The following is a 15,061-nucleotide window of genomic DNA, read 5'->3' on the forward strand; positions in this document are numbered from 1 at the left end:
TACCCTATGGTTTGGTCTAGGACAGTCATCACTCACTCTCCTTGCTGGTTATATTACTACTTCTTTCATCCCCCCCAAATTAGGGAAATGTCACCTCCAAATAAAGTGCCCGTGGAATTTGCACTTTCCTTGTTTTGTACTTTCTGTGCTATTATACACCCTAAATTTACATGACAGTGTAGTTCACACCCAGACAGCTTCTTAGAGTTCCTGTTATTTTAACACAGAAAAAGAGAGTCTTATAATTGTTAAACAACTTAAGTCCAGGAAGTTTAGGTTCACAGCCTTAAATGACTCTGGGCTGTTTGGATTCATCTAAAGAACTGTCCAGGCTCTCCTCTGACCCGTTTCACTCTGAGGTTCAGCTGGGACTTCTGGTTTTTTGCAAGCTGTCTCACTTCTCAGTCTGATTTCAGATGTTTCAACAACTTCAGTCTTCAAGGAAGCATGAAAGTTTGGGTCTCAACTTCTCTGCCAGTGTCAGTCTTCAATTCTGGGTTCCTCCATCTCTTCCTGCTCCCTTCCACCCTCCTAAAGATCCAAGCTCTTTTACATCCCAGGCCCCAAGTACCATACCTCTTGCTTCCAAATATCTCCAGCTTTCAGACTTTGTACACAGCCATTGAGAGATCTCCTACCTAAACGTACACCTCCTGTCCACTGCCTTTTCTCAAATGACCTTTAACATAAATTTTAGACTATCTGCTATTTCTACTTCTCTGACCACAGCCACTTTGGCTCGCATCGAAAAGCACTTGTGTGTATGCACATCCGTCCCATCCGTGTCATGTATGGGGACCCACTGGGTCCATCCATAACAGTGCTCTCTTTGGCAAGTAAACACAATAGGAACTAAAGAACAAAGAACTATTTTCTAAAATCACTTCCATGCCTTTTGAAAGAGGAGAATTTGATCCCCTTTCAGGTTTTTTGTCTATATCAAATTAGGATATGACGCTTCTCCACCATATGGCCTTCCAAGTGACCTTGCTGTTCTCCCACTACAGACACAGGACCCCTCTCTTCGGACAGGGGACTGAATGAAAAGTATGTACACTAAGAATTCTACAATGGTTATACAAGAAACTCTGGGCTCACTCCATGTCTAATTTCCTCAAGGAAGAAACTAGGCTTATAAACTTAACCTACCTTGTGTGTCCAGAAAAGATCACAACTCATACCTGCTTCTACCTGACAGGAACATCAAGTTCAACATTTGTATTTTCCATTCTAGTCGGCATTTACATGAGAATTCAAGAGGGAATTGCAAAACAGAACTTTACCCTGAATTTGGAGCATGAAATATGAAAAATTAAAATTAAGTTAAGCTTGTTTTTCCTCCATAATCTAGACCATATGTTTTTCAAAGATTCTGCGATGGATTTTGCAAAGACTACTTCATCCAGCACAACCAGATGTCCAAAGCAACAGATGTCCACATAAATAATAGAGCACAGTACAATGTTTGCCTTACAATGCACAAGGATAAGAAGCTCTCCAAACTTGTTGATCCCACCTCTATTCATGGTATTGGTTGCTCATTTTGACACCGGAGGAATAGAAGCATCTGCTAAAAGTACTCAACATACCTTTGGGTATGGAATATTTATTGTTCTAGGATATTGTTCATCACCATAATAGGAATAGGCAATAACTGGTATCTCTGTATCATTAAATTCTGCATATGCCAAAAATTTTCCATTAGGAGACCACCAGAGAGCATGTTTTGTAGCAAGCATTTCCTCTGAAAGATAAATACAAGCATATTAATTACAATTATAACTTACTCTTAAGATCAATGTAAATGCCTCAAAATACATTGTATTAGGCATTTATTGACTGAAATAATTTATTTAATGTGGATGTGACATGTGCCAAAATTTGGTTATGAAAAAGGATAATCTGAATTTAAAGAAATACTTTAACCTTATACCCCATATCAAACATCAACCAGTCTTCTTAAGAATTGATATGAATCAGAAGTGTAATTATTTGAGTAAATTAATTAAACATTTCAACAATAAATGATTTTTTCCTTTGGGGCAGCTTCTGGTTTCTATGGTCACCTAAAGTACCCAAACAAGAACTATAATTAAATACTACAGAGTGACATAAATGTTGGAAGTTAACTTTTTCTTCTGGGAATATTTTTAAAAACAACAATAACATTTCAGTTATTTATTTTTTAGTATTGGCAAAGACTATAAGACCTTTTAACGTCAAGTCCTGGACCCTACATGTCATAGAAAGAGGACACAAGTCACGAAAACATCAAAAACTAGGGATATTTCCCTGCAAAATTATGTAGACTGCTGTTTCGTTTTGGAAGAAAGACTTATTTCTCAAGAAAAGAGAAACCTGAGGTAATGTACTAACAGCATCTAAGGACCACATACTTCTCGAAATATAAATTATTATTACCACTTTATAATGCTTATGAAAATAAACTCTCTCAGGCCAATTATTAGATTTTGCTCTTTCAGAACAGGCACATTCTGTTCCGAACCTGATAAAAGCTTTCAGAAATGCCACCCTTCATCTCAGTAACGTACCACTCATCTCTATCTTACTAAATATATGCAATTATTTTCAATTAAAGCCCTAAAACAGTAACAGCAGAAAAACAGTACAGTTTTACCTTCATATACCCAGTCTGGGATTCCATTGAATATTTTATTTTCTCTTCCATTATATGTTATTTGAAAAGGTGGGTCTTCTGGTCTTTGTTTCAAATAGATATTGTTTTGATAGACATATGCCTAGAAGTAATGGTAAGTGAGTTAATAAGGAGAATTCCATAAGAAACACAATGAAGTCTGGACATTTGTATTAACTATTTATCTAACACTTACAAAATGAGTGGTAATCCATTTTGAAATGTGAAAAAGATTCGCAACTGAAGTATCATTTTAATAGGTCAAAAAACCAACCAATTCACATTAATTAACATCAATTATGATTTTTAAAGTCTATACCAAATAAAGCATAAAGTCTACTATTGTATATGTTGTTTTATTACCCAAATAAATAATTGTGTATATTAACAGAAAGTCAAATAAATCTTTGAATATTAATAGCTAGCCAGATCTAATCTTTATTTAGAGTCCTTAAATAAGAGCTTGGACAAAATTTCATGTTGTCTGAAGCTAGTCTGGGAAACTTGTGAAAACCATATTTTTCCTCAGCTTTCTGGCACAACGCATTCTGGCTGAGTATGAGGATAAAGTTTTTGACTGCGATATTTAAAGAAGTCTATCCATGAGCTTGAGATTTTGCGGAATTCTCAGATGAGTTTCAATTTATCAAAACTCTTCCCGTTTTTAACCACTAAAATAGTCATGAATTTTTTTTTTTCCTTTCAGGCAGGGAAATTTAACAAAGGCCAAAATCAAATGGCTCCTCTTTTATTTAAATGATTAAACACTTCTATAATTTAAACACTTACTAATTTACTCCCAACAGGCGACCAGCATAAATACTGAATTGGACGAGGAAGCTCATTTCTTCTTATAAACTCTCTAGAAGGAAAAAAAGAAAGAAAAAAATAATAATAAACCTTGCTGTTCAATGGGAAAAACACGTCTTTATAAACAGAAAAAAGTAAACAAGAACAATGAAGGATCATCCTCTGCTTCTTTAAACCTAACAGAAAGAATGTGGCAGCAATGGCACTAGAGACACTGGGGTTCTTTACTAGTTACTTAAAAGTCATTGGACTTCTCTGGGTCTCAGTTTTCTGACCTCTCTAGTGAAGTGAATTAGAGATTTCAAAAAAGATTTATAGGCTGCAAAAGTGGGACTATCTCTAGAAATTATCTAAAAGAACCCCCTCCTTTTATAAAAAATAAACATGAGGTTCGAGGGATACGACTTTCTAAAATTACATAGCTGGTTCTTGGCAGACCCCGAAGTAAACTCAAGCCTCTTACCCCTCAGGACTGTAAAATTTGTACACATCAGGCTGAGATGGTCGATGAAGTGCCTTCCAGCTCTCCAATGCTATAATTGTGCTGAAGTTTAATATGTACTCTTCCACATTCTCATTTACAACCCCCATCTCTGTGAATGCATATGCATTTCAAATTTTTGAAAATAAGATGCCATTTGACAATCTCCCCAGGGATCTGACTTGAAATCAGAAAAGGAAAGGAACATCTGATCTCAAGCTAAACTGAAAAACAGATCATACACTGGGCAGTATGCCTTAAGCTTGCAAAGTTCTCCACCCATGGGGAAATTTCAAATATCTTATTGGCCAAAAATCTCACTTTGATGCCTAAAGTCGCCCTGCAAATACTCAATTGACTAACTTGCACTGTGGAGCTTTTGTCGTTCTTCAGCAAGAATGTGTTCAGATTTTTACAAGTGCTAAAGAGTCATAGGATGCTATGCCCAAGTTTTGACTATTATCTTCTTGAAGATCCTATTAATGGTTTTATTAGGAATGCTTTTGTGGAGACACAAAACAAGACTTGCCTCCAATGTATAAATTGAGGAGCCTGAAGAAAGACTCTTTGGCCTCCTCTCCAAAAACTAACTTTAGCCTGGCTTGAACATCTGCCTGGCATTTCTACTTTTCTCATTCTTTTAAAGTAGAGACACCTGCAAAGGCTTGTAACCCACACTACTTTGATGTAACTTCTTAGGTCGTGCAGCCTGAGGCCCAGCATAGCAGGGGCAGGTCAGTTTTGCTTGGGAAAAGAGTGATGCCCCCGGAAAAGAGAGAAACCATTGGTGCTGCAGTGAGAATCCTGCCTGCCAGAGGACAGTTTATGAGCAGCAGGCACCAGGAAGGGCCAGAATATATTGAAAGACATGAGGAATGATCCGAAAAAGAAGACATTCTTCACCTGGCTACAGTTCTGTGTCAAGCCAGGGTTCATGCTACCTTTGACATTGTAACACTGTCTCAGGTTTCCATATGCCGTGGAATCATCTAGGCACGCATTCAGACAGCGCCAAGCTGAAAATCTCAGCACACAGGCTCTTCATGACTGGCAAGTCACCACAGCTGCCATTTTCTGTTTTCTAAATAACTAACACTATGAGAGAAAGTGGAGGAGGCTGCTTACAAAGGCTGTCATCTCCTCAGTACTCCTTCCCATGCTTGAAACCAGAAGTATCTTCATTTGCTCTGTGGTAGATTTTTATAGACTCTTCAGAGGCACATAGAAAACTTGGAATTAGTGATATTTGGTCTTGCCTTGAATCTCAACAAATTTGTCATCCCTCACTTCCTAAATTATGCTATATTTGCCTGACAAAAAAGAATCAGTCTGGCAAATTAGTTGTACAGGAAAGAAAGGAAGAAAGGAAGGAAGAAAGCAAGAAAGCAAGCAAGTTTGACTAAATTCACTGCACAAAAGCTAAATACTTAAAATGATTCTAGGCCATAAAGCTTATACAAGCCATAATTAAAATATTAGTATTGTCATCTTCTTTTGGAATGCTATTTAATTTGTTGAACCTCGACATGGGTAGGACATGGAGAATTGCAAAATGATTATAAGAAAAATAAGAAAATGTTTAAAGCTTCAAGAAGTTGTGCTGAAAGAGTAAAGGTTTTTATTTCACTAGTTTCAAGTTTTCTTGAGAGCGGGGCTAGTGCCTCAAATTCATCTGTATCTTTCCCACACATGCTTTTCACATAGTAGGTGTTCAATAAATACTTTTTGAATTTGATGATGATGTGGATATAGAGAAGAGAAAGACCCAGAGTACATTAGATGACTTCAGGTTCTACTTTATGTAGCTGTTCCTAGTTCTTAATTTGACAGTTTAAGATCAGAGTTATTCTTTCCTGAACTTTTAAAATAAGTAGATTTTTTTTGAATATTTGTGCTCTTGCTGGACAAAAGAGGAAATAGACCATAAAATTTTTCAATACCTCTTAAAGCCATATAATTATTTTTTCCCTTTTATATAACAGCAAATAGGATATCACATTAAGATGAGTAACTAAACCAATTCATTGTCCATACTTAGTCAGAGTGATTTTTCTAAAGTGCAAATCTGATCATGTCATTTCCCATTTAAAACTCTTCAGTGATTCCCTATTGTCATCACAACGACATCTAAAACTCTTCTTGTTTCCTCATTATTATTTGGCCCCTGCTTCCTGGCCCCAACTCCTTCCCAACCTTACATTACCTCTCACTAGTCGGCATGCCCTTCTCCAGTTTCAACTCAACTGACCTACTTTGAGTTTCTGGAACATTCCATGCTCTCCCTTCCCTTTGGGCCTTTACATGTTATTGCTTCTGCCAGGAATTCTTTCACTAGGTCTTTGCCTACCTACTCACTCCTTTTTTTCTTTTAAATTGTAAATATTTCAAGTAGTTAGGCATCACAAATAAAGAAAATGATATAATAGGTAACAATTTATCCACAACTTAAATTTAAGGGATATTTATATTTTGCAATGTTAAATAAAACTGATTTAAAAAACAATTAATGGAGTATGTGTTCAAGTACAACTAATATTGCATCTCCTTCCCCTTCTGCTTCCTTCCAATGAAGTAGCAATTCTCCTGAAAGTATTGTATCATTCCCATGCATGTGTTTGTACTTTCAGTACGTATGTTTACTTCCATAAATGGTTTATTTATACTGTGGTGTCCCGAAGTAGGGAAAATAAAACTGCATTATGTGTAAAAATGCAAGGTATTAGTCAAATAAAAAAGGTGAATATTCCATAAAAGTATTTCTTTAAATTTCTTAAGTGTAATGGGTACACATCCACTGTAAAGGAGTAAGAAACTAAAATCAGTAACAAGAGAATGTAGTCTTAACCTCAAAACAGAATTTGGAATGAAAAACTATAATAGATGTAAGTATTATGAATAAATAGACATGAAATTTTACCCATTATTGAGGTTATAGATGTGATATGTTGCTGTGTAAGAGTATCTCCAAAGCTGTCAGAAAGAGGAGAGACAAAGACACATTATGATTCTTAAAAAGCTTATATTAATAATGTATCATCACAAATCATTCAACTCAAAATCCAAAATTATAAAAGGACAATTTTCACAAGGCACTAGGAAAGATATGTTTCAATTCCAAAAGAGTCTTCATTTAAAGAGTTTTACTGTGGACTTTTGTGCTGTTTGTCTAAGTTCCAGAACTAATCTCAGCAGTGATTCAACCCTCACTCCATAAAAAGCATATCCGAAGACATTTCTTAATATAAAAAGCTTTCTTTGACACACTCTCTCCTAAGAATTTTCCCTTTATGCTTTACCTTGATTGAAGTGAAACCACTATGATCTCCATGGCCATAAGGATTACCCTACACCTGTGTTGATTTCAATGATACTCTCTAAAATTAGGTAAAGAATTTCATTCAACACAGGTTTTGTTACAAAATGTTTATCTTTCTTTAAATTTAACACTTTTAAAAATAATAGAAATTGAAAAATAAATAGAAGATATGTAGTTTATAATTCCTCTTTAAAAAACTGCTCTTTTTCTCATTAAGTATATTTGTTCTGTGGTTAGTGAATAATATAAGTATTACTTTGGATTTTGTTTCTTAAAAGAGCTTTCAAACTCTTGGCAAAGAAACTCTAACTGGTTGAAATGCGTCTTCCTAAAGATTGCCAGTGACCAGGACCTGGTCCACTGGAAAATAATCAGCAGACAAGAACAGCTGCGGAGGGGAAAGAGTAACTATTCATTCTGTGTATTAAGAGTTTTACGTCTCACATGGGATATGAGAAATGGCAATTAAAAGATTGTCTGTCTAAAAGTAATTACTAGAAGTTTAATTTGATAATAAATATTTGTGTCTTATTACAAAAAATAATTATCTTGGAGTTGTATAAGTAGATAAAACAAGATAATTAAATTCCCCCTGCAACTTCATTCGGGAAGGGGAAATTAAGTAAGGGTAAATGATTATGGTTTGGTAGGATTCTCCTTTTCCAGGCTTTTGAACACACAGATTTAAACCCTGGTCTACCACTGGCTATGTATTATTTTACCTGAGCAAGTGAATTAAATAGGTTACACGTTGATATTCCCATTTTCAATAATAATAAACTTTCAAGAGGTTAAAATATGTGCGAAATAATGATTTGTGAAGTCAAATAGCTTTAGAAATACAAGTATAACTCTCCCATTTCTGATAAACATCAGTGCCCCGAAATGTATCCCCCCCAGAGGAAAGTAGTTTCTACTACCTGGATGATAACCAGACAAGTACACCAAATTCTGAATTATTTGTGTATGTTTCAGTTATACTTTGGGGGCTCATTGAGAACCCACATTAACTTCTTGAATATTTAGATATAAAAATATACTCTTGCTTCCTCTTACTTTTACAAGTCAAACTGTGGATTAGTAAGAGATATAAACAGATATACCCAAATTAAATAGTCCATACCTTTGAATAATCACTTTCTAGATATGCAAATTGACGATCAGGTGATAAGCCATAATTTGAAGCATTCACACTTTTCTGAAATTATAAAGAAGTTGATTAGAATACAGAAAAAAAACCACCCAGAGCCATGTAAATGTGTAGTTCTAAAAGGATATCATATAACTGATATACTCCTACATACATATGCCTTCGATGCAATTTTTAAAAATGTTTACATAGCACTTACTGTATACAAAGAAATTTATTAAACATTATGGGAAGAAGATGTGATAAATAGGATATACCTTGTGATTTCTAGAAGCTTAAAATGTTAAGCTTGAAAATCAGTAATGCATTGCAAATTAGAAAGTTCTATTAAAGATATATAAATATAACATTGTCAAAGCATTAAAAAAAGAAGAGATCAAATCCAAATGAGAAGATCATTGATTGCGCAGAGGAGGAGAGTATCATCTGAGCTTGACTTTAAAATATTAGTAGGGTTTTGAGGGTGGAGAAAGCAAGGGGACTGAGAGCCTGGGAGTTAGAGCAGCACGTACCTACATCTCCTAGCTCTTGTTTATTGAGCGTGTATTCCGTGTTAGGCACCGTTCTACTACATTCCAATGTTACATCACTTACCTCTTGTAGTAACCCAGAGAGATATTATTCTTCCTACCCTTTAGAGAGAGAAAATGAGGTACATCGTGGCTAGTGTAGTGAAGAACCCTATATAACTTTCCGTAACTAGGGAATTGACAGACTTGTATTGGAGCCTCGGTTTCCCTGTGATAAAGACTGAGTTCTTGACTCTTGTTTCTTGCTACACTTTTTCCACAGAGAAAGAAAGATGCTAGGTGATTGAGAGAAGACCAGGGCAGTAGTCTAGTGTGACCAGAAGAGAGAATTCGACAATTTCGTGAGAGATGGAGCCAAGAAGGCATGTTGAGTCCAGATCAAGTGCTGAGAGTTTGGTCCTTGATTAGTGAAGAAATGGCAAAGTTTTGAGGAGGAAGATGATGCTGGATACATACCATGGTGGCATTACTCAAAATGGTATATGATTCTCCTGTTTCAATATTGTAATATACTATATCATTATCTGTAGACTGATGAAGATATTCTTGTCCTTTAAACAAGAAGGAAAATAAACTTGAAATGATCTCCCTTAATAGGAAATACATTTATAAGAAAGAGAAACCTCTCTTATTTCACAGATTTACTTTGTTTTTCTTCCCTGTCCAGGACATTGCTTTGTCAGATTTAAAATAATAAGTTGACAGTGGAAGTGATGAAAGGATGCTCTACTCTACTCTCCACAAAAAAATGCTATGTTTACTAGTAGCTGTCCTATAACGACCAGTTCAGGGTGCTTGGGAATAAATTTTTCTCTATGTTACAAGGATGATAAACTAGTTTAAAATGGTATGTTTGTTTTGCAATGAAAAAATACATTACTTTTGGGTTGTGTTTGATTTAATTTAAAACCCATTTGATGTGCATTTTATTTCCTAAAGAGAAGAATCAAAATATTCAAATTTGTTCAGTTGTACTTTAGATATAAACTATAATGTCATAAACAATGTAGTTGACCTTACTACTTGTTTGGTTAGACTTATCTGACAACATCCTATTTTGGAAACTTATATAAAAATATCAATTTTTTGGCCCATGAAAGACTTTTTGTCAGAGTAAGATTTGTCCATTTCTCAGATTATCCAGGTTGACAATGGAATTTCTCTTTTGGTAAAATTCTTATGACATCTCCTAAATAGGTGCATATCTCCCATTCTGAAGAACCATACAATATGCTCAAATTATTCTAGCAATGCACTCTCAATTTTTACTTTCTTGCTGAAACTCTAAGTGACATCATTACTATTGGGTAAACGCAGACCAATGATTCTGCCAAAGGTGTTTTGGTGGCCACTTGACTTGTCTAAATAATTGCTCTTTCTTTCCATTTCAGATGATATTGCTTTGGTTACCATAGAGATGCATTGGTACTAAAAATAAAAACAAAAAACACATATTTTTTAAGAACTCAAAAGATAAACAAATAATTCATTTACCTGAAATCCAGTTTGGAAAAAATGTTTTATAGGTAAATGTCCCATTTAAAATATCCTCCAGTGTGAGTGCTCTTGTTGTACCTCCTTCGGAGTCATGAACTTTGGGAGAAATGGAAACATTATTACTAAAAAGATGATTAAATTTAAATAAATCCTCTCATCTGTTCTATCTAATGTAATGAAAAGACCTGCTGGGCACCTGGGTGGTTCAGTGGGTTGAGCTACCGACTCTTGGTTTCTGCTCAGGTCATGATCTCAGATTGAACCCCAAGTGGGTTCCACGCTGAGTAAGCATGAAGCCTGCATAAGATTTTCTCTGTCCCTCTCTCTCTGCCCCTCCCCCATCCCATTTGCATGCACACACATTTTCTCTCTTTCTCAAAAAAGAGAAGAGAAGAGAAGAGAAGAGAAGAGAAGAGAAGAGAAGAAGAGAAGAGAAGAGAAGATCTGCCATTGCTAAACATTTGTTTAACTCCTGTCTCAAGATCTGTGAGCATTGTTATCTCCCTGACGGACAGGCTAATGAAGGCCTAGAGGCCAGTTTGCTTGCCTAGAAGGACCAGAGGGTGTCCAGGAGGGCCATGCTGAGCAGCAGGGACGCTATTCAGGCTGTGCAGAGTTGTCAGAGTATTTTAAAAAAAGATGAGATGATGTTCCAACAACTCTAAACCGTGCAAAGCTGGGATTGCAGACTAGCCTAAAAACCTAGTCATTTAAGCTGTTCGTTGTATTTTGTCATAGATGCTTGGCTTGGATTACTACTGGTTTATCAACAACATAGTTTAGCATCCTCTTTGGTCAGAAGAGGTCAGCCCAAATCTTTACCTTCAGACACCTCAAGAGAGGAGACATTAATGAACCTAGATAATTTCTCTTCCTGACTGGGATTTTTATAGAGAAAATGAGCCACAACAACCCACAAAAGCCACATCATCTTAACAATTCCAGAAGTAGGGTTTTGCCATGTAAAACCTCTCCGAAGGTAGCTCACAAACCACAAGCAAATTTCACCTATATTTGAATCTTCCAAAACAATTGTGTTTTTCAAACATGACTCTATTCTCAGAACACATTCATTATAGAGCTCCCAAACAGTCAGATACGCCAGATGGATAGTATGGCAACCAACTTCCAAACCTCCTTCATATCCATATTGCCATTCTCTATCCCTCCCACCCTACCCCTTCTCCAGGCCATCACTTACAGAACCAAAACTTAGAAAAATGTCCTATACCTTGAATAGCAGTTGTGAATCTGGTATTTGCCCATGTAAAAATAAAACTGTCGAAGATGAGAGCTATAACTTTATCCTCCTGCTAAACTCTCTCACAGCTTTCCATAACTCTTAGGATAAAGACCAAATGTTTGTCTGAACTATTGGCCCTAACTGGTCTGGGATGGCCTTCCTGTTCCTTCTTGCCTCTCTCTCATTACTTCTTAGACTCCAAACATGCTGGGCTTTCTGTTCTTCAGATACTCATTTCTTTCTCCAGGGCTTCTGTGCCTCTTTGCACCTTCTCCTCTCTTGTTGCTTCTATTCAGGCTATAAATGCTTAATGTAAAGGTCACTTCTCTGGGAAAGCCCTTCTGATTTAGATCTGGTCCCCTTGTTATATATTTCCATAGACCATGTTCATTTTCTAAAAAAGTATTTGTCTTGATTTGTAATCTTACATGTATTTGAGTGATTATTTTATTACTATTTCTCCACTTTCCACTGTATTCTCAAAATAGTCACCATAAGACCAGGGACCATATCTAGTTTTGCTCACCATCACATCCCTAGTATCTAGAACATAATAGGCATTTAACAAATGTCTGTTTAATGAATGAACACATGAAATGAAGAATGGCTGGATGGATGAATGGATGGATTGATGAGATTTATGCCCTCTTTTTTTAAAGAATCATTCTACTACTAATTTTCTATATGGCTTTGGTAAGTCAACCTCTGGCATCACAGCTTGCTCACCTGTAATATTATAAAAGATTGAACTAGAAAATGATGATAATACTTCCAGTCCTACCAGACTAGCTTTTGAAATTTGAGACTCAGGGGATCCCTGAGTGGCGCAGCGGTTTGGCGCCTGCCTTTGGCCCAGGGCGCGATCCTGGAGACCCGGGATCGAATCCCACGTCGGGCTCCCGGTGCATGGAGCCTGCTTCTCCCTCTGCCTGTGTCTCTGCCTCTCTCTCTCTCTCTGTGTGTGTGACTATCATAAATAAATAAAGAAAAAAATATTAAAAAAAAAAGAAATTTGACTCAGCATGCTCTATAACCTTGTAATTACATAAATGTATAGCCATGTGATAAGAGTTAGTTGACCAACTGGATAACAGCATCTTCTGCTATTTTAACTGATACACACTGATGTATGTATGCTCCATATGCTTAATTAGGACCCTGAATCATTTTCTTAATTTACTAAAAATTATTCTGATGGCTATAAGAACACAAGAGGCTGATGAACCCCTTTGCAATCAGACACTAATAACACTAAGTTATTCTGTTTTTGAGATATTTATCTTCTTACATTCTCTTTGAATTCTAAGTAAGGTTGTACATGCCATACAGCTATTCATAATAAAAATTCTTCTATTTACTTAAATGGTCTTGTATAATATTTATACCACTGATTTTATAATTCCTATTCAATGAATTAAAGACCATTTAACTACAATAACATTAGAATACTTGTGAAGGATTTAATTAAATTTTACTTAACTCTCCTAAAAGGAAATTGCAATCTGTTTCTAATAGAGTTAAGGGAAATTCTAACACTATTTGCAGTGGAAATTACTTTCCTTTTTGAGATACGTTTAATTTGTGTCTACACAATCCTGAACATATAGATGAAAAAAAATTCAATTCAGTGAATCCTTTATTGTGAATACTAAAAATAAACTCCTAGATAATTGGTTTTAAAAAGACTTTTTGTGATATTAATTCAATAAGTAAATATAACCTTGGTGGTTTATTTATTTACTGTTGTTTATTTACTTTTTCATCTAGCAGAAGTTATGCTTTGATTATGGCTAATGACTTACATAATAGATTTTCCTATTTAAATATCCTTGCATATAATTTTCCTTGCTTGCAATTATGCTTAATTGAGAAATTCACAGCAGTTAATCTTCATTTCTATAGAAGGCTAAATTAAGTGAAGTAATTGAAATGAAACATTTAGCTCTATGCTTGGCACATGGTAATCAGTGAATAAATGTTAGCTTTTGCTATTATTGTAACTTATCAGTATTCTTTCCATATTTTTTCCTTTTTTAAAATTTGAGTATAGTTGACATACAATGCTACACTAGTTTCAGGTGTACAACATAGTGATTCAACAAGTTTATACATTCATTATGTTATGTTCACCACAAGCGCAGCTACCATCTGTCCCCATACATCGCTATTACAATATCACTATGTTCCTTATGCTGTGCCTTTTATTCCTGTGACTTATTCATTCTATAACTGGAAGCCTGTATCTCTCACTCCCTTTCATCCATTTTGCCCAACCTCCTACCAAATAAATATTCTTTTTTTTAAAAAAAAGATTGTATTTATTTATTCATGAGAGACACAGAGACAGGCAGAGACACAGGCAGAGAGAGAAGCAGGCTCCCTGCGGGGAGCCTGGTGTGGGACTCAATTCCAGACCCCGGATCACGACCTGAGGCAAAGGCAGACGCTCAACCAGTGAGCAACCCAGGCATCCCATCCCAAAATAAATATTCTTGAACAGTGTTTCCCAAACTAATTCGACCATGGGAACTGTTTCGTTTTTAAATATCTACTAAAATCACAGTAAAGGAAATGCAGTTTCAGATTAGACTATTAGTATATATAATTAATGTTCAGTTTCATTTTACTATGATGAAATTCATCAGTTGTGCTTGGAACATTTTGGTCATCTTATACCTCCATAACGGAAATATCACAATTCTGATCAAAATAGAGTTAGTACTATTATCGCATATATGGATAAATAAAATTAACAAAAAACAAGAGTTTCAAATTATTTTTAGAATACTTACTCTTTTTCCTTTTCATATCGTTAACAATCATTCTGATCCATGTCAGATTTCTCAGAAAGCTTTTAGGGATTTGTTATTTACTCTATTAGAATGTCTAATTCAGAGTATCCAAGAAAGTGTATTGCATATCATTTCCTAGTTAGTCATTTATTTTAAATGGGTGCATAGGAGCTATAAATGCCAATAACATATATATAGAACTTAGCATATGTCATATTATGACTCAAAATATCTGAAAAGCAATTTTAAACATGTATTAACTATACTACTAATTACTATAATGATAATAAGCCCCACCAACACCCAAGAAGTGATGAGTAGATGTACAAAACACATATCCAGAGGAGCCAGGCCATACTGATGTGGAAACGAGGAAGGTTCATGGCACAGATTTAGGGTAGGCAATTGCTCTTAACCTCACATATGGTGTAGCCAGGGCTCAGAAGTTGTGATTATGCCAGAGCCAGGATGGGATTAGAGTAATACCAAATCATGGGAATAAGTTAAATTAGGAATTCTTTCTCCTGAAAATGGCTACATGTTCATAAATGCAATGGAGTAATGTATCTGTTCTGAGAAGTTGCAT

The 15,061-nt window shown here is 35.5% G+C and overlaps 1 protein-coding gene across 3 annotated transcripts in view; it reads right to left on the reverse strand.

Annotated features, from left to right (window-relative positions):
* LOC112674676 (fibroblast activation protein alpha) overlaps positions 1–15,061 on the reverse strand; it is a 72,409-nt gene that overhangs the window by 43,978 nt on the left and 13,370 nt on the right. For all 3 annotated transcript variants that reach the window (XR_004804503.2, XM_025471049.3, XM_025471050.3), the window contains exons 3-9: positions 10,438–10,536; positions 9,400–9,494; positions 8,387–8,461; positions 6,865–6,917; positions 3,446–3,518; positions 2,639–2,759; positions 1,590–1,744 (exon numbers count right to left, since the gene is read on the reverse strand). Coding sequence is in view for 2 of the 3 variants with exons in the window: in XM_025471049.3 (XP_025326834.1) it covers positions 1,590–1,744; positions 2,639–2,759; positions 3,446–3,518; positions 6,865–6,917; positions 8,387–8,461; positions 9,400–9,494; positions 10,438–10,536 (671 nt within the window). In the remaining variant the exon portion in view is untranslated. The remainder of the gene's footprint in view (positions 1–1,589; positions 1,745–2,638; positions 2,760–3,445; positions 3,519–6,864; positions 6,918–8,386; positions 8,462–9,399; positions 9,495–10,437; positions 10,537–15,061) is intronic.

This window comes from Canis lupus, chromosome 36 (assembly GCF_003254725.2).
Source record: "Canis lupus dingo isolate Sandy chromosome 36, ASM325472v2, whole genome shotgun sequence".
NCBI classification, from domain to species: Eukaryota; Metazoa; Chordata; class Mammalia; order Carnivora; family Canidae; genus Canis; species Canis lupus.